Source organism: Panthera pardus, unplaced genomic scaffold, assembly GCF_024362965.1.
Source record: "Panthera pardus isolate Hobbes unplaced genomic scaffold, ASM2436296v1 HiC_scaffold_20, whole genome shotgun sequence".
Lineage (NCBI taxonomy): Eukaryota > Metazoa > Chordata > Mammalia > Carnivora > Felidae > Panthera > Panthera pardus.
Genome location: NW_026526766.1, coordinates 85,391,044 through 85,412,921, shown reverse-complemented (window position 1 = coordinate 85,412,921; position 21,878 = coordinate 85,391,044). Strand labels below are relative to the sequence as shown.

The 21,878-nt window shown below is 52.3% G+C and overlaps 2 protein-coding genes and 1 long non-coding RNA gene across 20 annotated transcripts in view; 1 reads left to right on the top strand and 2 right to left on the bottom strand.

Moving 5' to 3' along the window:
* Positions 1 to 453, bottom strand: part of GARNL3 (GTPase activating Rap/RanGAP domain like 3) — a 149,679-nt gene extending 149,226 nt beyond the window's left edge. Inside the window, exon 1 of one of the 2 annotated variants that reach the window (XM_019421089.2) lies at positions 368 to 453. The gene's annotated coding sequence lies outside the window, so the exon portion shown is untranslated. Of the gene's footprint in view, positions 1 to 216; positions 291 to 367 lie in introns of those variants that run through there. The other variant, XM_019421088.2, reaches the window with a different exon arrangement.
* On the top strand, positions 100 to 18,115 carry LOC109250149 (uncharacterized). 4 transcript variants are annotated; one of them, XR_002072896.2, is made up of 4 exons: positions 100 to 655; positions 858 to 1,002; positions 12,972 to 13,104; positions 17,294 to 18,115. It is a non-coding gene; the product is annotated as an uncharacterized LOC109250149 (long non-coding RNA). The 4 variants fall into 4 exon arrangements; XR_002072893.2 differs by lacking the exon at positions 17,294 to 18,115 and having other exon boundaries at positions 12,972 to 14,005; XR_002072895.2 differs by lacking the exons at positions 12,972 to 13,104; positions 17,294 to 18,115 and adding an exon at positions 9,529 to 11,165.
* Positions 1,864 to 21,878, bottom strand: part of RALGPS1 (Ral GEF with PH domain and SH3 binding motif 1) — a 314,360-nt gene continuing 294,345 nt past the window's right edge. For 12 of the 14 annotated variants that reach the window (XM_053908291.1, XM_053908299.1, XM_053908296.1 and 9 more), the window contains 6 exons: positions 16,622 to 16,705; positions 15,176 to 15,281; positions 13,858 to 13,950; positions 13,562 to 13,667; positions 10,708 to 10,799; positions 1,864 to 6,465 (listed from right to left, as the gene is read on the bottom strand). In XM_053908291.1, coding sequence (XP_053764266.1) covers positions 6,436 to 6,465; positions 10,708 to 10,799; positions 13,562 to 13,667; positions 13,858 to 13,950; positions 15,176 to 15,281; positions 16,622 to 16,705 — 511 coding nt within the window. In that variant the 3' untranslated portion in view covers positions 1,864 to 6,435. The remainder of the gene's footprint in view (positions 6,466 to 10,707; positions 10,800 to 13,561; positions 13,668 to 13,857; positions 13,951 to 15,175; positions 15,282 to 16,621; positions 16,706 to 21,878) is intronic. The other 2 variants (XM_053908294.1, XM_053908298.1) reach the window with 1 other exon arrangement.

The following is a 21,878-nucleotide window of genomic DNA, read 5'->3' as shown; positions in this document are numbered from 1 at the left end:
GCCGGGTCCAGATCCCGCCCCGGCCCCGCCCCGAACTTCAGCCCCACCCACCCGAGCTCCCAAACCAGGCTTAGGTCCCGCCCCGCCCCCGCCCCGAACTTCAGCCCTGCTCTCCCCGCGCTCCTCAGCCGGGTCAACGTCCCGCCCCGGCCTCAAGCTCCAGCCACGCCCTTTCCACGGCGGCCCCACAGCGTCCCGGGTGCGGGCTCTCCTCACCTCCGTCGGGCCAACACGCCCAAAACGCTCACCCCGTCCTCAGCTCGGTCGGGCCCAAGGCCCCGCCCCTCCCGCTCCGTTCCCCTCAGCCCAGCCCCAGGCCCCGCCCACCTACTCCTGCGCTAAGTTCTCGCGTGGCCTTTGCCCTCACCCCGAGGGTCGGCTCCCTCGAGCGTCGTCCCTCCACACCTCAGCACCTCCAGGCCGTTTCTAGTAGCCGCGTCCCTCTGGGGGCCGCCCTTCCCTGCACCCCCGCTCACCGGCACGGCCCCCCGTTTTCTCTCTAAAGTCTCGAGTCTGAGGGCCCTTTCACTCCTTCTGCCTTCAACCCTGTCCTGGGCGGGGCTCAGCCTGCGACACGGCCCCGCCCACGCCGGCGGCCCCGCCCACTCCGCCTCACCTGCGCTGGAGCTCCGGCCAACGCCCGCCAGGCGCGGGGGTAAGATACCAGCCCTCAAGGCTAAATAACCTTTCTACCGTAGTCTGCGTTAACTCGCGGATCTCCATCCTTTAAGTGGTGGTACTGCTGTCTCCTGGTGGCCGTTTGTGGCGCCTGACGGCAATGAGGATGAGGGGTTGGAATTTTGCAGGGGACGAGTTGTGGGTTCAAGTTTTGACTGGATGTGATGAACACTTTGCAGCTGTGTGACAACCCCCATACACCACCGTCCTCACCTCCTCTCCAGATGCATCTGTCTCAGAGCCCTTGCGCACTGCACTGGGGCCGAGAGCAGCGACCCCACCTGGTAAAGTTGGAGGTCACTGTGCCGTCTAAATCACGAGGAGGTAAGCTCGGGGCCCCTCAGCAGTCAGGGCTTGTCGTGGCGAGGGAGATGTGGCTCTGCTGGGGTGGTGGAGCAGAGACTGAGGAGTGTGTGTGGGAGCCCGTGCTTGGAGAATCAGCCACTGCCGCTTTGGAAGCCACTAACTGGGAAACTGAGGCAGGCAGGGCTGGGGCTCCCATGATCAGTTTGGATCGTGTCACTGGCACACGCTCCCTCATGACTTTCCTGCTGCTCTCACTGTAATGTCTGGACTCCTTTGCTGCTGCACATTCCAGCAGAGAAGCCAATCTGCGTGGAGAATGAAGGGGAGAAAGATGTAGGCGGCTTTCCACTTTTCCTTCCAACCCCTCCCTCCCCCCCGAGACCCCACTTTGGTCCTCCCACGTGTTTCCATGAGACAGGCTTGCAAGACAGCCCCCCTTTTCTTAAGCAAGCTACAGGGGGCTTCTGGTTTTTGCCTAATATCCTAAACTGTCCCTTATGTATCTTTTCAGACCTGGATCCCATTACCTCCCCAAAATCCTTCGCTCAGTGAGACTGGGTTGGCTGCTTTTCCCAACTTCATCCTGCTCCTTCTCCTTCTCCTTTCTGTCTTCCTGCCTCCCCCGTCCTCCATGTGTTCGGCAATCTCTGAAATGAATCCCCAAATGCCCCTGTCCCCTCCCCAGATCCTCCACCTTCCTCTCTCTGTGTGCCCAAAGCACTGACTCTGCCCTTTCCTGAGGGCACTGCTCCCATATGTCATTCACGTTCTAGTAACCTCCGAGCAGGGCTCTGAGTGCCCCAGACCTCCTTCGTGTCTGTATCTGGCAACAGCAATGGTTTGCTAAGTGAATGCGCGTGATTAATAAATTGAGCAGCGTTCATTGGAAAACACATTTAATTTCAAAGTAAACAAAGATGTTTGTACATTAAAGTATTTAATTAGTGAAACAATTATTATCAGTGTAACAAGCTGAAAAATACAGCAACTTGATACAAGACTGAGGTAACAAAATACTTCACCAAAAATCTAAAGAATCCCACAGGGGGCTGATGTTCAGTGGTTATTGCGGGTGAGACAATTCACAAGAATTAGAGAATGTCCTTACACAACTGCATGCAGGGGTTCCGCTGGGGGGAAAGAAAAGAAAAAAGACAGCCCAGGAGAGTGCAACAGATTTAACAAGAAACGAATTAAAATGTAGAAACTGATTTTCAACTTACTTTGCAGGATACATAAGAAATTGAAAACTACTCTCTACGCAACATTTTGAATGCTAATTGAAAAACCATGCATTTTGGCACGAAATTTATTAAAGATCATACCATACTAATAAATTAATTGCTAATATTTCATTACTGAATGGTCACAGTCGTTCAGAAATGAAAAAGAGAGATTAATGATTAGAGAACAGACAGATGACCCATCACGTTGCTGCTGCAAAAAGGGATTTGGGGGCTGCACACAGTATACACACACTTGTGCGACACGGGACTCCAGCGTGGTCCGTGGTACAAGTTCTCAACGCCCAAAAAATGCAGCTCTCGCTCATGCTGTACTTGCATCTAACCATGAAATTTAAAACCAAAAAGCCTCTGAAGTAAATACTGTGAATATTCCGACCCTCCTCTCTCATTCCACCTCAAGAGTCCTCGGCATGCCCAACCATAGCCCTGTGCCTGGGTGTTCTGCACCAACCAGCCTCTAGGACGACGACTCCATCTAGTTCTCGTTGCAACTGAACTCGCAGAGCAAGAGGCTGTCCAGTCCGTTGAGCGTTTTTTGAAACCTTTCTGGAGGAATCTGCGCAGGGTTTTTAACCCAGTGTTAGGAGACAGGCAGGGTCTTGCCAGAGGAGATGCCATGTTGAGGATTATTTGTTCGTTGAGTGGTCAGCTCCGCGAGGGCAAGGATTGGGTCTGCTTGTTCTCAGCCATTTACAGTATATCCCTGGTAGAGCCTGGCACACAGGAAGCACTCACTAGAGATGTGAGTGAATGAATGAATGAATGAATGAGTGGTTTTGTGCAGAGAATGTTATTTCAAAGAGATTCTTGTAGTTTTTTTTTTTCTTTTTAATATATGAAATCACCCAACATGTCAGTACGATGTAGGGCTGATTGAAGTCATTTATGAAGTCACACAAAATAAGTTAGATTGTGTTTTTAGCAATGTTCACCTTGTTATAAGCATCAGCAATGTGGGTGTAGAGCTGTAGACCCCACCTGTGGAATGAAATCAGACCTCCCTTGTGAAAGGCTTCCCATTTTCATGGATTGTTTTCCACCCGTAAAATGGCATCCTGAAAGATACACATCTTGGGCTTGGGAGGTGGGAGAGGAAGATAATGAAAGAAATACTGGCCATCTTGGTAAGGAAAATAATGCTTTATAAATTCAGTTGGCAAGAGAGTGGGTTCTTTCCTAAACAGAATGCCTTCAAGTATCTTCCGCTTTCGGTTCCACAAATGGGTGATGTATGGGCTTCTTCAGGGAAAGAAAGGGAGGCCACACTCTCTCACTGGGCACACAGAATATTATGTCTACTGCTCTCCACTGAATCAATTCTCCGTGAAGCATTTCAGTTGTTAGAATGCACTTGGCTGACCTTGAGTTATAAGACACGTTCCAACCGAGAGGGGCGAAAATTATTCCCAGGGAGAGGTAGATGAGCTGTTCTTGGGGCATTGTAATGCTACCAACTACCTATTCCACAATTTGTAGAAAGCATTCTGCAATTTTCATTCTGGGGTGCCATGATCTATTTGCTCAAAAAAAACCCCAAAAAACTCAGCACATGCATGTAAGACATATCACCTTCAATGGTTTCACAAACATTTGTGCATTATGGACAGTCAAGAAGCAAAAACTAGAAACGTTTCCCTCCAGGGTGAGAATCCACCCGTGGATTTCTTCCTTTTGAGGTTTGTGCCTGGTCTCTTCTGTCCCAGCCTGAGGACCTCCTCACCTGCTGCTTGAGACACAAACCAATGCTGAGAAGACAATCTGCACTTACGTGTTTGGCCCCTGTGTCCCTGCTGGGAGAGCCCAGGCACCTTTCAGCCTGTCTCCAGGACTCTTCTGGTATGTTCACGGTTCTTACCAGTTCTGAAGGCCTTTGCCAACAAGGTCGAAGCAGATTCTTCAAGAATCCAAGCTAAGAATGTTTCTAGGAGGGGATGTGGGATCCGTCTCAATGGGTGAGAAGACATTTGGAAAACAATTACAATTGTGCTATTTCAAATTCAGCTCAGAAGGAAACATTTGTGAGAGAGGAAGAAATTTTATAAAGCGCAGAAAATGATCTGATTCGGTGGAGCCTGAAATTCTGAGTGTTTTGGATTGACATCTGTAGCATTTCATGTGAGAAGAGCCAGGACAGTTGAACAGTGGAGAAACCCAAGGAAAGTCCGTGGCTGATTTTCCAGTCTTAACGCTTCCATCCAAACTTAAGACTTAAAAAATATTAACCGGTAGAAGCAGATTCAATGTAGGTTAAAGCGTTGACCTGAATGGTCCTAGTGAGAGGTGTTGGAGTGTTTGGTGTTTTCTTTCAGCCTCTAGATGCTAATCTGAGTAGTCATTGGTATGAATTAGGTGTGCGCATCCGGACCCCGGCTGCGTGCCGGTGGGCGGAGCGCTCACAGCTAAGGTTGGACGGCACCAACTGGAGTCTCTCCCGGCACAGAAGTATTCAAGACTTTGCTCCAAAGAAGGGCTAGTTACTGAGCACACTAAGGCTCAACCAAAAATAAGACGCTGATGGCAACTACTTTCCTCACCGATTCATTAGAATTTTCAGAAAAGTTGTCACCATTTGGTCAAAAGACAGTGGTGGGTCCTTTGGTAGTTTTTAAATTTACCAACACTGTTTACTGGGTAAGGTGGTGTTTTGAAGCATCTCGCCCAGAAACTCTTAAGGGTGGTTTGATGTCTGGTCAGTGTGAGCTCTGAAACCATGATAGCAACGAGGACCCAGGGAATTCAGAAAACCATTTCAGGGTTTCCTTCTCAGAATTTGGACACCCAGATTAGGGAAGGGGAGAGAGAAGCTCTGGTGATAAAGCTACCGTAAATAAAGCTAACTTTTATTCATTATTTTGAATAAAAATGTATTTGTGCAAAATAAAAGTCACTAAAAAGACAAACAGTGACAGATAAAAGGACATTGTTCATGTGAAGAGCTCTTAACTGAATGCAGAGCTGGGACCATTCACTCCCCAGGGCTTTGCTCTCTGGTCACCATAATCATCGACAATTGTGCCCTTGGACTTGGATGTGGAGAACTTGCTGGTGACTGCGTTTGGGGGCAAGATTGGGGGGGAGCTTAAGGCCTCAGTGTCACTCAGCTCCCCAGTGTAACCAGGAATCCCAGCGGGCCCCGCCCTGGCAGTATGATGGGAGCAAAGCCTTGGCCTGCGGGGAGAGGCTGGTGCACAGGGGCTTCTGCGCAGCCGTTCTCTGTGAGCGTGGCGGCCTCCGAGTGCTTCTGAGGAAGCTGGGAGAAAGTGTCACAATTTCCCCCTCTGGCATGGTCCAGGGGTGAGAAGACAAGGGCTTTCAGACCCTGCAGGAGAGGGGTGGGAGGAAGCGAGCAGGCCAGCCCAGTCCACAGTCCTAAAGCCGGGTCCTGTCTCAGAAGAGCCAACAGCAACAAGGCCGGGAGGGGACCCGGGGGCCCAGACAGCAGGCCTTCCAGATGAATAGCACCCATAGGAACAGAAAACAAGACACAATTTAAGGCATTGTTTGTTTACAGTAAAAGAATGCAAGGGACCCTTAACATAGGAATCTGGGCTCTCACTCTGACCTTCCTCGGTGGACAAGGCTATCACGTAAGGTGAAAGCAGGGCCTCAAAGCGAATGAAGGGTGTGATGTCACACGTCTTGTGCCAAAATGCATGTTTCTTGAAGAGTTCACACTCACTCGCACACGTACACGGCACACACACGCAGAGGACGCTTGGGGGGTTGTACAAAATCTGAGGCAGCCCTGTGGGCGAGCGACCCCGTGCACTTGGGGTATAAAAAGCCAACTCCATAGTCTGTTCCTTCTCTCTGGCCCCTCATGCAGGTGAACTCTGTCCACTCTTGTCCGGGAGGAAGCACGGGGGACCCGACGTGGGCCGGATGCTCTCTGATCGAAGCAGCAGTTGGTGGACGGACGAGGGCCCAGAGAGGGAGGGTGGGGTGCACAGTCTGGGGCCCAGCCACGGCCCTGCGGGGTGGCGCTGAAGAATGAGTGTCATGAGAGTCGCTGGGGATTGGTGTAGGTGGACGCTGCACTGGCAGAGCCCGCTGGACCGTGAGGCCGCAGGCCGAGTCCCCGTGAGTCCGGCTGTGAGTCACCCAGCACCCTGGCCAAAAGCCTGTGCCCAGGACATGCACTTCGCCACCAGTCCCAGGCTGGGCTTCCGGAAGCCTCTGAAGTCACGCCAAGTCCTGCAGAGACTTATTCAAATGACATAAGGTTTGCAGGTACCTAGAAGAGAAAGCTCACCTCTTGTCAAGGTTCCAACCTTTTGGAAGGGGACAGGGGGTGCCCCTAAGGGAAGGGATCAGGTCCTTCCCAGTTAGTCTGTGAATGAGCAGGTCAGGTGGGGAAGAGGGCCTGGCAGGAATAATGGCCACTGTTTGTTAAGTGGCCACTGTGTACCAGGCGCTTAACATCAACACGCCCCTCCAGTCTTCACAGCACCCCTTGAGGCAGGTTCTGGAAGTGTCCCCATTACACAAATGAGGGCCCCGAGGCTTAGAGAGGGAAAGCCCACAGCGAGTAAACGGCAGGCTAAGGCACCAGAGCCCCTGCTCTCAATCACTATCCTGGCATCAAAATAAAACTTTGCTTGGAGCCGAGAGGAGACAAATCCTGCAGGAATGGGCGTATGCCTCTGGAAGGGACAGCAGCGGGCCGGTGTGGGTCGTGAGGGCACGGCAGGAATTGACAAGTGGAAGCACCAGGAGGAGTAGTCGGGATGCCGGGACCCCTAAGACCTTCCCATGGCTGTGTCCCCAGAACACCATCCCAGCTCCCTTTGGGGGGAGACCACCAGCTCAAGGTCAGGGTGTTTCCCTGTCCCTTCAAATCCGCCCCCAGCCCCAGGCCCCCCAACCTAGCAACTGCCACGGGGTTCCAGGAAATTTGAGGAGAAGCAATTTCATCAAAAACAAATCCATCTTGGTATCAATTTGGTCAAAGTGATGAATTGGAAAAAAATGCATCTCCCTGCACCAGAAGAGAGTTATAAGAACGGTCACAGCAGCACTGTTCAAAATAGCAAAAAGCTGGAAATCATCCCTGGGATCACTGCCAGCAGAATTAATAAAAAAAAATATCAGTACAAATAAATGAATGACAGCAACACACATTGACACAGAGGAATCTCAGGAACACACTGTAGGAGAAGAGCAAGTCACAGAAGAAAATACCTAGTTACGGTTCTATTTATAAAAATGTTTTAAAAAATGCAACCCAGACAATACGTTGAGGAATCAAATACACGTGCCAGCATTTTAAAGACACAGTAAATAAATCGGCAAGTGGTTATGGGGTGCAGGCAGACAGAAAGGAGACTGAAGTAGGAAAAGGCCGCTGGGCGAGGGAAGTGTTCCGAGGCCCCAGGAGGTCCTGCCTTTAGGTTGGCTGGGTAGGCAGGTACTTGGGTGCTTGTTGTATAGCTGTGGTTTACACCTTACACATATGTTACAAGTCAGGTGTAAGTGTATTCAGTGTCAGTACAAACAATTTTAAGAAACGCAAGGCCACAAAAGAGAAAACCAATTTTAGTCACTGAGCTCTCCCATGGGAGTAGATGCCTTTCTGTGATGGCTTTCACTGGAGCCTCCTGGACGCCATCACACGGATGTGCTGGGCGTCACTGAATCCTCTGCTGTGGAGTATCTAGCTGTTGCCAATTTTTTAGGATCACAGCATAGAGCGGGGATATGAGGTTGAAAGTAATCTCAAAATAAAAGGGGAAAAAAGTAGAAGAAAATAAAAGATCCCCATCCCCTAGGTCTAAAAATTGGACAAAAATACTTAAAAGTTGCAAAACCTTTTGCCACGTCACACTGCATTTGCCATACACGAAATCCTGTTTGTCCTTTTAACCAAACACCTGCTCTGCCAAATGGGTTGGACCCAGTTCCCTGCTATCTGCCCTGGAGTCGCTGCCATCCTCAGAGGTGTCCCCTCCCCGGCCCACAGAAGGGACAATGGGCTCTTGCTCGGGGCAAGCATCTTGGCTCCCACTGAGGTGCCTAAGCCGTTGCCACCGGGCAGATGCCAAGGCCGGGTTTCTCTCCCCTGCCCCGCCCTCCTGGTGGCCCACCTCCGGGCAGGCAGTCCCTGGCCACCACGGCCTCTTGCTCACAGGTCACAGGGCCACGTGTGCGTGGCAGGTGAGCTCCCGTGCTCTGTTCTCTTAGGATGGCACTCGGGAGCTCACAAGGGGCCCCAGAAACACACGGTGTGACTAGTTTGGAAAAGGTCAGGATGGGGCGCCTGGGTGGCGCAGTCGGTTAAGCGTCCGACTTCAGCCAGGTCACGATCTCGCGGTCCGTGAGTTCGAGCCCCGCGTCAGGCTCTGGGCTGATGGCTCGGAGCCTGGAGCCTGTTTCCGATTCTGTGTCTCCCTCTCTCTCTGCCCCTCCCCCGTTCATGCTCTGTCTCTCTCTGTCCCAAAAATAAATAAAAAACGTTGAAAAAAAAAAATTTAAAGAAAAGGTCAGGGTGCTCATCCTCTCTTCATGTGACCTGAGGCCTTGTTCACTGGGGGTCACCTTCAGGTGACTACCAAAACAAAACAAAACAAAACAAAACAAAACAAAAAAACCCTGGCCTTCCCATCGTGGAGACAAGCAATTACATTTGTTTAATGTAAAAAAATATACATAAGCACTCCAGATACCACGGAATTCTGGTTTCTTGTATATCATTTTAGAAATTTTATATGCAGACACAAACATACATATTATACATATGTTTATGTATTTTAATACAAATAAGATCGTCCTTGCATGTTTTACACTTCGCTTAAAATTTTTTTTTTTTTTTACGTAATCTGTACGCCTCACCTGGGGCTCGAACTCATGACCCTGAGATCAAGAGTCTGTTCTATGGATGGAGCCAGCCAGGTGCCCCTGTACTTTGCCTTTTACTTCCATCTCGGAGCCCCTTTCAGGGTACCACACGCACAGATCTGCTTCCCTCCTTCTAATTGCTATCAGGTGGTGGACAATAGGGATTTACTGACGGTCACAGAGGTTTCCAGTTCTATCAAGGACAATGCTGCAGTGAACATTCTTACCCACACGCACGTGTGAGTGTATCAGTGGGGCAAATTCCCAGCAGGCAGATAGGTGAGTTGGGGGACTCAAATGCAATTTATTTTGAGCTTTCCTCGAAGTGGTACCTCAAGTTTTCCCCTTGTCGGTCTTTCCTACTGTTTTAGTTTGTCGAGAACTTTCTGCTAATTCTGCTTTCTCGCTTCCCATCATCTATAATCTGACCAGCTTGTCGCATATGTTCTATCTCACGTTACAGATGAAAATCCTGAAGGGGACCAAACTGAGACCTCCTTCTGGTTTTCGAGAAAACTGTGCTGTCACCAGCATCCTCCTGGACCCAAATGCCTGGCGTGAAATAGCCTTTGCTGGCCCCCAACCCACCCCAGACCTCAGAGCTGGTGCCTCCCAGCTGCTACCCACCGGAAGCTGCCACAGCCCACTCCACACTCTGGTGCTTGCTCTGTCCCCACACTGAGAGGCATCCACTCCCCAGTGCCCTCTTCTGGCCGATCCCTGGGGAGCACGGAGAGGGAGGCCTCCGGGCAGGAGTACCAATCCTGCCACCAGCGGCCAAATGCTGCCCACTGACTCCTGGGGGCAGGAAGCCCCAGCCTGCCCCTCCGGGTGCTGAGGGTTGGGGAGCCAGGCCTCCCAGAAGCCTGACAGCCGAGGCTGTGCTTCCAGACCTTTAGTTCAACTGCAGGAGGCTGAGCAAGCCGGGGGCCCTCTGGGAAGTGCGAGGCGGGATAGCTCAGGCAGAGAGTGTAGACTTTGGTGTCAGGCAGACCCGGGTTAGATCTTGCTAACTGTGGGACCTTAAACGAGTATCTGCCACTTGCTGAGCCTCAGTGTCCTCAGCATAAAATGGAGACAGTAAGAGAACCTACCTCAACGAGTGTTGGAAGGATTTGGGTCAAATCCTGCAGGTAAAGCATTTCCCATAATGCCTGGTCCTGGGCGGGGTGCAGACCAGAGGCCCCCTGGCTCCAATACATTGAGCAGCGGCCATGGTTAGCTCTCAGTATTAGCTAATATTATTATTCCTAAGGGCTGTGGGGCAGGGAGGCCCTTTCATCAGTCTGGAGTATTCCCATGAATCAACTTTTGTGAGGGGGATGGTCTAAATAGATGCTATATCGTGATCCTTGGGGCGACATCACCCCTGCCACCTAACTGTGCCCAATGGATGTTTCCCACTTCCTTTAGTGGGAAAGACACAGGGACCAGATTCAAAGTTCTGGTCTGGAGCCAGGCTTAGTCCTAAGCTGAGCAGACGGCGCCCTGTCTCACAGAAAAAGGCTTTTCAAAAGAGGGTGTCTGGGAGCAGAGCTAACAGGCCCTGAGGGAAGGAGGGAGCTCTTATTTTCTATGGACCCTTAGTCCCAAGGGTGGGAAAGGATATTTCATGTGACAAGCAGGGTTTTGGTGACTTTACCTGAGGCCTGTTGCTTTTACATGCATCATCCAAATGCTTGTGCCACAGTATTGCATGAAACCGGGAACCAGTCTGGAACTTGTAAACATTGCCTGACGGGCAGAGAAACTATTGGTTAGGAAGAGGGAGGGCACCTGGGAGGGTCTGCCCGTGGCTAGGGCATGAAGATAAACGTGAACATAGGTTAACTAAACCAAGGAAGGTCAGGAGCAGCCCAGGGCAAGCTTGAGGCTGGCAGAGGCAGAACTTCTGGTGCCCCTGGGCTCTCTCTCTGGACCAGGGCTCTTAACCATTTTGGGGGTCACGGTGCATTTGGCTCTGGTGAAGTCTGTGGCCCCTTCTCAGGATAATGCTTTCAAATGCATAAAAGAAAATACAAAGGATATCAATACCACTGGAATACAGTTATCAAACTACCAAACAACGTGAGTGACACAGATATACCTGGGTTTCTCTATGAACCCACCAATAACAAGACCCAGGGGCAGGTCTGACACGGTACTGTAATTCCAGAGAGATGAGTAGAAATGCCACTCTGAGAAATCTGCAATAATATGTGATAGGAAAACATCTGTGGTTTTTCTTGCAGACAAAATCACAGGTGTTGTGAACGTTCTTGTAGTTTAATGCTCGTAAATAAAGGCGTGAGAGGCCACAGAAAACCAAGATGTAATTTTTTCCCCACTCAAGTTCACAGATCCTTTGGATTTATCCACAGACCCTGGCCACCCTCTGTGTCATACTGCCCTCTGCTTGGGGACAGTGCTTTCCTGGGGGCTAAGGCCCAAGAGTGGCCTGTGGTCCCTGTGGCCATATGGTCCTTAAGTCAGGCTCATGTAGGCACACAGCCTTTACTTCCTCAAGAAACCTCTTCTAATCCAGGCCCAGAGCCTTGAGGAAGAAATTCCCGTGGTAACCAGCCTGGGATGCCCTCTGATGTGTGTCTAACTGTGTGTGGATTCAGTTGCTCAGACCTGGAGCAGAGAACTTGGCTCCTCTCTCCTCCGCCCCCTGGGCCCCTTGAGGTTGGTGCTCCTTTACTGCCCAGCTAATGACATTAGAACCCTGCCAGTCACGGGGTGGTCTGTCTCCTGCAGCAGCTGTTACCTGGGAGCTTGTTAGATATACAGAAGCTTGGCCTCCACCCCAGATCCGCTGAATCCAAATCTGAATTTTAACAAGATCCTCAGGTGCTTTTTAAGTACACGAACTTTGCACTAGAACATTCCTGTGAGGATGTGAAGATGCTCGGAGACTTTATAATCCCAGCGACTTTGCCTGGCTAGAACCCAACACCCAGGCATTTCAGGGTTTTGTCATGTGACGTGCACCACCAGGAAGATTAGCATGGCCCATTCTGGTTTTTTTGTTTTGTTTTTGTTTTTTTTTTTGAGTATAGTTGACACAAAATGGTACATTAGTTTAAGCTGTACAACAAAGCGCTTCAACGAGTTTATACATTATGCTGTGCTCACCACAGTGTAGTTATTAGCTATCACCACACAACACTATTAAAATATCATCGACTATATTCCTTATGTTGTGCCTTTTATTCCTGTGACTCATTCATTCCGTAACTGGAAGCCTGTGTCTCCCACTCCCCTTCACCCATTTTGACAACCCCTTACCCCTCTCTCCCCTCTGGCACCCATCAGTTCATCCTCTGTATTTATAAGTCTGATTCTGCTTTTTTTCTTCTAGATTCCACATATGAGTGAAATCATATAGTATTTGTCTTTCTCAGTCTGATTTATTTCACTTAGCATAATACTCTTTCGGTCCATCCATGTTGTCACAAATGGCATGATCTCATCCTTTTTTATGGCTGCATAATATTTTTCTGGTGTGTGTGTGTGTGTGTGTGTGTGTGTGTGTGTGTGTGTGTGTGTGTAAGACACCTTCTTTATCCATTCATCTACCAAAGGACACTTAGGTTGCTTCCATATCTTGGCTATTGTAAATAATGCAATAAACTTTAAACATAGGGGTGAATTTCTTTTTGAATTAGTGTCTTCATTTTCTTTGGGTAAATACCCAGCAATGGAATTATTGGATCATATGTATTTCTATTTTTAATTTTTTGAGGAACCTCCATACTGTTTTCCACAGTGGCTGTACCCTTTCACATTCCCATCAGCAGTGCACAAATGTTCCCTTTTCTCCACATCCTTGCCAATACTGGTTATTTCTTGTCTTTTTTATTTTAGCCATTTGACTGCTGTGAGGTGATATCTCATTGTGGTTCTGATTTCCGTTTCCTTCAGAGCGTGGCCTATTCTGAATGTCCAGTGCAGGCAGCGCTCCTGGACGAGATGGTGCCCAGAACCTCTCCTTCTACCCGACATGGTCATGGAGGAGGGGTGGAACCAGGAGGGAAATGGAAGATGGCCAGACAAGGTAAAGCTGGGGCTTTTGTAAAAAGGCTCTTCTCAGATTTGGCCTTGGACTAGGATATTGTGAGAGTCTCACAGCACAGGTGATGTCAGGGGCATCCCTGAAATCTCCCAAGACCTGAGACCCTCCCAGCCACGTGGTCCCTGCCTCATGCAGGGTTATAATATTTATTCCAAGACCCCGAGGCCACAGCTCCAAAGGTGACGGGCCCCAGTAGCCACAGGTGAGGCCACAAAATGGTTCCTGGAGCCACATGCCATGCCCACTGCTCACTGAACACACTGACCGCGATCTAAGCAGTTTTTTCATGGACTAGTGAGGGGACCCTCTGATCACAACCTAAAGCAAAGGGAAGGCAGCAGCCCCCAAAGTTCCTACTGTTTCAAAATGTACATTTAGGAGGAGAGGAAAACAGGGTAGGGAGAAATGGTGGGCACCCGGCGCCGGGCCCGCTGCCTACCTTTGTCAGGGTTATTCAGCTGGAAGATATCGGGGTGCTCGGGGTCATCAGGAAGCTGCACCATCCAGCCCACAACGGAGACCTTTTTGCCGGGTGTGGATTTATACTGGGGAAGAACAACAGCGTAACCAGGAGGCCCACGCCCTCCATTCCCCCGCATCGTCTCCCCCAGGAAGGCTGGGGGGCCCGGCGAGGTTCCTTCCCACCCCTGCCACCTCCCCTGCCTCCCTCCGCCCCTCCTCTGCAGGTCATACTACACGAAGTCCCAGCATGGAAAGTCCTTTCATGGGACTTACGTGTTTTCTGTCCGTGCCCCGCAAGGACTTGGCTCCGTAGTACAGGAGGGTGGATCCCGAGAGGATGACCCAGTACCTGGTCCACGAGGAAAGCTACAGAGGAAGGGGAGGCAGAGTGACACCCCAGCAAGTAGTGGGGAAGTCCCCCCTCCCTGTCTGATTACAGACCCAGCCCCGTGGGTGGAAGGGTGCTCCCCTCCCCCCCCCCCCCCCCCCCCCCCCCCCCGCCTCAAGCCAATGCCAGTGCTGGCCTCACCTCCTCACCTCTTCCCTGGCCACTCACCCACTAATGTCACTTCTACCCAGGGCCTAGAGGAGGGAGACCCTCCTCATCCGTGCCTCCGAACTCCTCAGCCCCAAGCCCTACCTCCCCTCTCTGGCTCCTTTACTCAGAGAGCCTTTCGTTTCCTAGCTTAAGGCTTGTTAAGAGCCAAGGCTTAATTCCTACGTATTGAGGTAACTTGGGCCCAAGAATATCCTGGGGAAAAATATTTTTATTTTTTACTTAAAAAAATTTTTTATTTATTTTTTTAAATGTTTATTTACTTTTGAAGGGGGGAGGGGCAGAGAGAGGGAGACAGAGGGTCTGAAGCGGACTCCACGCTGACAGCAGAGAACACGATGTGGGGGCTCAAACTCAGAACTGTGAGATCATGACCTGAGCCGAAGTCGGACGCTTAACTGATAGAGCCACCCAGGCGCTCCAGGGAAAAACATTTTTAAAACCCAGACATGCGGGGCGCCTGGGTGGCTCAGTCGGTTAAGCGTCCGACTTCAGCTCAGGTCACGATCTCGCGGTCCGCGAGTTCGAGCCCCGCGTCAGGCTCTGGGCTGATGGCTCAGAACCTGGAGCCTGCTTCCGATTCTGTGTCTCCCTCTCTCTCTGCCCCTCCCCCGTTCATGCTGTGTCTCTGTCTCAAAAATAAATAAACGTTAAAAAAAAAAATTAAAAAAAAAAAAAACCCAGACATGCTCAGCCATCGCCCAGCAGAACCATGATACCCGCACTGGGGTGCTCTGGCTGAGATGGAATGCCAATGCTGTGCTGACCCTCTCGAGGGCAGTACCAACCTAACTCCAGGGCTCTGCCAGCTTCCACTTGCCCTCATCACAGCCCTGGCTCACCGCACGCTCACTGTGTGCACGGCCATGCATGTGACCTTCTTGCCGAATCCTCTAGGACACAGACACTATTTTATCCCAATTTACAGATATGGGAATTGAGGCCCTTGCCCACTCAGTGGCACAGCCAGGGCTGGAGCCCAGGGCCCTCACTGATGCCCCGGCCGCCTCCGGATGGAGGGCTGTCTGCACTTACCGCGGGCTTCCGTCCTTCCTTGAGCAGAGTTTTCCTCCTCAGAGGACCCTCCATGGTGGGCACGGCGGCTGAGCTCCCCAGCGTACAGATGCACGGGCCCGTGGGGCTGAGGGGAGACCACCAGTCAGACGCCGCACCCTCTCCCTCCCAGGTCCCCACTGCAGAGTCCCTGATCCTGCGCCAGGCCAGGAACTCAATGCTGTCGAGAAAAGGCCAGGGAGGGGCCCCTGAGGCCTTGCAGCTTGAAGGAAGAGGGGCCAGGGCAGCCACAGCCGCAAACTTTCACCTCCCTCGTCTTTCTGAGCCTGCAAGGCCCGAGGCTTGGTGACCGAGCTCCCTCTAACCCAGGCCCCAGCAGCACCCGCCACCCTGTCCTGAGCTCTGCGGTGGCTTCCTCCTGCCTTGCCCCTGTGCTCCCACCTTTGTCTGGGGCCTATGCAGCCCCTCCTTGTGTGGGCAGGAGCCTGGAGGAGCAGTGGGGGAGGTGGGGGTGGAGTGAGGAGCGGGGAGGAGGACAGCTGACCAGCCCTGCACCTTTGCCTCAGGGCTCCCTTCTCCCCCAGGGCCGCAGGGTTTCAGGCGCCACCTACAGGTGAAGGCTGCCAAGTGCAGCTCTGGCCAGGACCTGTGCCCTGGGCTTCACACATTGGGTAGCGGGTAGTGGCTTCACTCACTGGGCAGGCGCCTCCCATGGGCATCTCCCTCAACTTGGCGCCTTTCCTCAAGCTGCTTTTTCTCCACGTGCGTGTGAATGGCACCGCCGTCCACCTGGCGGCTTGAACCAGGGACCTGGGGTGTTTCTCCACTTACCCCTCCACCCCTGCAACCTACTGAATCCCAAGGATGCCCGGATCCCAAGTCCTACATATGCCTGACTACCCCTCTCAGTCACCCTGCCCGCCCCCCGCCCCCCCCCACCTTAGGCCAACTTGGCTCTTCCTTTGGACAACTGCCCAATGCTCTGCCCCGGCCTCCCTGTGGCCCCTCCTGCCTTCCTCCTGCACCCTCTCCAGCTCTCCATGCCTCTGGCCAGGATGACCTGGTCTTGCCACAGTCTGTCACCTCCCCCCAACCCTGCTTGGCCCCACCTCTCCAACCTCATCTCCGCCCCTCCCCCTCTCATTTCTGACAACACTGACTCTCCTTCATTTGCTTCGGCTTGGGGCACTCATTATCCCTACACCTCCCCTCCCTGTATTTGCTTAATTCCTATCAGTCTTCCAGTCGTTTCTCCAGAGAGCCCTTCCTTGCTCCATCCCACCTCCACTCTGGGACCATCAGTCATCCGGGATTATCCGTTAGGCCTGTTTCTCCTGTGGCAGCGGCCTCCCGGGCCAAGGCAGAGGCCACGTCTGTCCCATGAGCAACCTCTAGCACAGTGTGTGGCCTCCAACGAGCAGCCTGGAGCTGCTCGTCAAATAACTGAACACACGAATCAACGAATACCTGTACACGCAGCTCCGGGTCCGGGGAGAATTCCGAACTGGAACGCGCCAGTTGGGCCCCAGGGTGGCATAGAGACGTCCCCTGCTTCAGAGGAAAAGGGTGGACTTTTAGCAACAGCCCGGAACAACCAGATACTCTGAGGAAGCGAGGGTATCTCGCACCCTGCGGTCATTAGCTTGGGAAGCTTCAACCCCAACTCTTCCCACACCTCCTCCGTCATGCTACAGGCACATCTGGGGCACATCTGGAGCCCCTAGAGCCTCCGTCAGGGCCAGTTCCCAAGGCTCCAGGTGATTCTTTCCTTAACTAATTAAATGTTCACCCCTCTTCCAGTGGCAGGGGGTGACTAAAATCAGGGCACACCCACTTACCCAATGTGAAGCTGACATATTTAACAGAAAAAAGCAGGAAAGCCCAAATGTTCCATGGCTAATCCAGCAAAAAGGGCGCACACAGCGACAGAATTGTGGGCAGTCTTGCACGTTGGGCCTGGGGGGGAGGGCCTGGAATCTCTCCATGGGCTACCCCTCTGGCTTCTCAGCTCCTCTCTCTCCTGGAGTCCCCAGCAGGGAGCCCTTGCAGAGGAAGGCGCAGTTTCCAGAGTAAGCAGGGAGCTTAACCTATTTGGGGGGAGGCTTCCATTTTTCTTCTCTTCGTCTTTTCCTCCTTCAGCAGAATGACTTCTTGTGTCCACTTGGTCCTCAGCCTTCTCACCCCTGCAGCATGGTCTCTCCCTGGGCTGTAGCATTCCTTGCCCATTGGCTAAACAATGATGTAACCCAATTTATAGTCAGGGGTGGAGACTTCCTTTTCAAATATTCTATTCTCTACTGCCCATCCTCGGTTGCCGCGTGCTGCCCCGCAGCTCTGGACACCTGGGGGTGGCGTGGGACATCATCATTCACTCCAGCAGGTGCGTCATACCATCAGTGAGCTCCGGTTCCTCCAAGAGAGGGTGGCGCTGTTCACTGCCCCTCCATCCTCTGCTTGAGAAGGACCTGTTCTTGAGGAGCATCTTGGGTCTGCTGTGCAGAGAGGCCCAAGTTCAGGGCTCGTGGGAGTCTGAGGCCTTCTAGGCCAACTGCTCTGGGACCCTGCTCCTTCTGCCCAACAGCTACTCCTCTTCAGGAGGTAAAGAGCCACAGCATGTGCTTGGCCCCTCAAGTCCTCAAATGCAATGGATCTCAGCCTTTCCCCACCACCCCTTGGTGACAGATGATGGTCAGAGGCTGACCCCGCCCCTGCCCCCGCCATGAACTGTGGCACAGAAGAGGCCCTGGCATGCCCAACTCCCAGCCCACAGACCGACGGTTTCCTCCCTCTCTTCCATTCAGAAAGAGGCTTGCAATGCAGTGAGTGAGCGACATTACAGGTCATGATGAATCTGCTCCCACTTATGAAAAGCTTCAGTCCTTTCACCGTTACTGGGAACACTACTGCGTACCTCACAGCTGGGTGTGGCACCGTGACATGTTACCACCCCGTGCTTAAGCGGACTGCTGGGAGGGCTCGCTATGGGCTGCCTCCAGGGTTGCTTTCCTCCGCAGCCACCACCAGAGATTTCTTATGAATTGGGGCAGAGTGTGACAGTGAACCTTTCTGCGATGACATTCCTTGTGCCAGGAAGACGTCTCCTCGCTTGATCTGGAACCCTGCTCTGAACCACCACCTGTCTGGAGTTGGAGATGGAGCCTCCCTTTCCAGAGCTGGGTCCTCTGGCCTCTTCTTCTCCACCTTTCATCTTGTGGGTCTTTTTGCCCTGGTACCCGAAGAAAATGTGTGATGACAGCAGGCTGTCCCCAGTGACTGGCAGTTCCACCAACAGGGGGGTGTGGCTGCCACTGCTACCCTCCCTCTGTCGTGCTCTCCTTTCTGAGACTGTCCATGGCTGCACACTCAATAGATGTCTGCAGGACTGACGCTTGTTGATGGAGACCCTTAAACCAACATCTTCCAACCAGCCTAGGCCTGTAAGCAACCTCTCTTCACATTCTTTCTAAGGGCGCGGGGTGCCCCCTGGTGCACTGGACTGGTGGGGGAGTGTGGGGGCACGGAGATCACTGGTGAGTGGGGGGCTCATATGTGCAAGGCTGTTACACTCACCATCTCACTGGAGCTTTGTTTAAGTTAAGCACATTATCTTCCCCAGAATAGGGAAACTGAGGCTCAATGATGTGAAGACACTTGACCGAGGCCTGAGCCTAATAAACCAGGACCGGACCCTGTTCTGTCTGGTTGTATAGCCCAAGCTCTTCCCACACCCTTCAGGGTCACAGGGAGGCCCAGATGTCACGTGTCGGGGCTCTGCCACAGGCACTGGCTCTGCGTGTGGAACTGGCACCATGTGGGTGGCTTCTGGGTGCTCTCCCAGAGGTACCCCTCCATGTAGGTCTCTGCCACAGCTCACACTGATCGGGCTTTGTCGGTGTCCATGAGACTGGACGGCCACAACAGTCTTAGGCCCTAGATCTCCTTGGGTAGGACCCTTCCCAGGCCCCTCGTCCCTTGGTCTCCGCACTGGAGTAAGCTTCTGGTGGTTTTGGCTGACGGGCACGGAAGGGCAACTGCTTACCACGAGACACGCCGCTCCTCCCAACTCTGTGAAGGGCGCTATTCCCACCGTGACTCAAGTGAGGAACCTGAGGCTCAAGGAAGTGAAGCCACTCATCCCACCCCACTGGCCTGTCATTAGGGATTTAGGGATGGAGACGCAAATATTAACAAAGGGAGTCTGGCTTTCTGGTATGAGTAGACAGCTTATGTCAGTCAAGCTCCTCCAAGTGGGGGAAGTCAGAGTCTGCTTCCCTGGAGCTTGGGGGAGTGACCCTGGCCTTGAAGGGCAGTGTAATGGTGAATTTTCTTCAAGGCCAGCTTTTAGAATAGTTAGGGTTGTGGTGGCCACCCTTCCTCCCAAGATGAGCCCCGTACGCTGGAGAGGGGGTTGTGATGGTTGGGTGATTCTGGTCAGGCCCAGGCGGGCTAAAATCAGCACGGAGGAGCTAGGGTCTTCAGCCATTGGAACCAATCTGATCACTGCCCTGCTTTGCGAAGATTTGTTATTTTGAATGTTCAGGGACAGAAATGCAGAATGAATGAGCATTGTATCTGGTGAGCTCAGAAATCAGGGAGTTTCTTGGACTGACATGGCTCCCACTCCAGAACCACAGACAACTTTCCTGGCATGATGCTGGAGCAGAATGTGGCTAAATGGAATGTATTCCAGGAAAGCCATTTTACAGTCTCCTCTGAGGGGTGGATCTTGGGTAGTGGTGGGGAGGAGGGATGCAGGAAGCAACCCTACTCACGGGAAGTCTGGTCTGGGGAAGATGTAGGATGACAACCAAATAAAACACTTCAGTCCCAAGTGGTATGCAAGATGATGATGATGATGATGATGATGATGATGATGATGATGATAGTGATAAGGATGATGGTGATAATAAGGATGGGCTTATGAGGATGATGGAGATGGTGGAATGATGGGATGATGGGGGTGATGGGGATGGTGGGGATGATGGAGATGATCGGAGTGATGGGGATGGTGGGGGTGATCGGGGTGATGGGGATGGTGGGGGTGATGGAGATGATCAGGGTGATGAGGATGGTGGGGGTGATGGAGATGATGGGAGTGATGGGGGTGATGGGGATGGTGGGGATCATGGAGATGATCGGGGTGATGGGGACGGTGGGGGTGATTGGGGATGGTAGGGATGATGGAGATGATCAGGGTGATGGGGATGGTGGGGGTGATGGGGATGGTGGGGGTGATGGAGATGATCGGGGTGATGGGGATGGTGGGGGTGATGGAGATCATCAGGGTGATGAGGATGGTGGAGGTGATGGAGATGATGGGAGTGATGGAGGTGATGGGGATGGTGGGGGTGATGGAGATTATCGGGGTGATGGGGATGGTGGGGGTGATGGAGATGATCGGGGTGATGGGGATGGTGGGGGTGATGATGGGAGTGATGGGGGTGATGGGGATGGTGGGGGTGATGGAGATGATGGGAGTGATGGGTGCTAGGCAATGTGCTAAGTGCTAAGCAGTATTTGTTCCTTATCTTGTCTAATCACACTGTGATTTTTCTGTCCTAACAATTAGGAACACTGTTAGGCAGCACTCTTCTTCTCCCCACCTTATAGATGAGGAATCTGAGGCTTGGAGAGATGGAGTAACTTGCCCAAGGTCACAGCACTAGGAAGAGGGAGAGCGGGTAGTGCTATTGAGGTAGAAGCAACCAGGGTCCCACTTGGGGCAACAGCATCATGAGAATTCAGATTAGCCAAGGCAGGTCTGAAAGGCCTCTCCTCCGCACTAGTTTTCCAGGTACACATTAGGTGGTATCGTGGGGATTAAATGTCCTAAAGCTGGTTTAGGAGGTTGGGGAACGGGAGAAGTCCTGGATCATAATTACACTGGGGCCTCAGTAATCTTATCTTAGCAGAAGTAGGCTTCTCCACCCATTGTTCTGCCCCAAGCGCGCAGAGCCCCTTGAGGCAGGCATCTGCCTATGGAAGGGCCCAGGAGATGCTGTTCATCAACAGTGTCCACCCGCACCAGCGAACCCTTAACGGGAAGCCATCCCCTTAGGCCAGAGCTCGATCCCAACCTCTTGCTGAGGATCCACCCTCATCTGCAGAGAGGAAGCCGCCAGTCTGCGTTCTGCTGGGCCCTAGGACATCCCTTCTAGCCGTACTTGCTAAAGGCCTTTTACTGCCTATGAGTCACTCACTCACTCACTCACTCACTCTTCTCTGGGCAATGTCCCTGATCTGAGTGGGTCCCTAGGAGCCATATCCATACTGCATGTTTATCTACTCGTACTGAGAGGATAAAACAACACTTGACCCAAGCCAGGCCAATCAGATTTTCTCTCATGACAACTCAGAACCAGATTTGAGACACGGAAAGTCAGGCTCTGTGGCTGGATGAAGGTATAACGTGTAAACCTGGGAGCTGTGAGGTGTCCGTCTTCCCCTCTGTGAGCTGAAAAGTCTAGAAATCGGTCTGCGGGGAGAGAGGGGACTGTGGCAGCTGTGCACGGAGACGGATTGATACAAGACGGAGAGTCCTCCCATTTTCTAGGACCTGAGTCTGAGGGGTTGTAGGTACCGGGCAGAGAGGTCGTGGGCTGAAAGTTCTCAGCTACCTGGGAAGCCACAGCAGCTAGTGGGCACGGCCCGGCCCTCATCTGCCAGGGCCCCAGGACGAGGTCAAGCCAAAGGCCCAGGGACCACTGCCAGCCGTTCTCTCTCC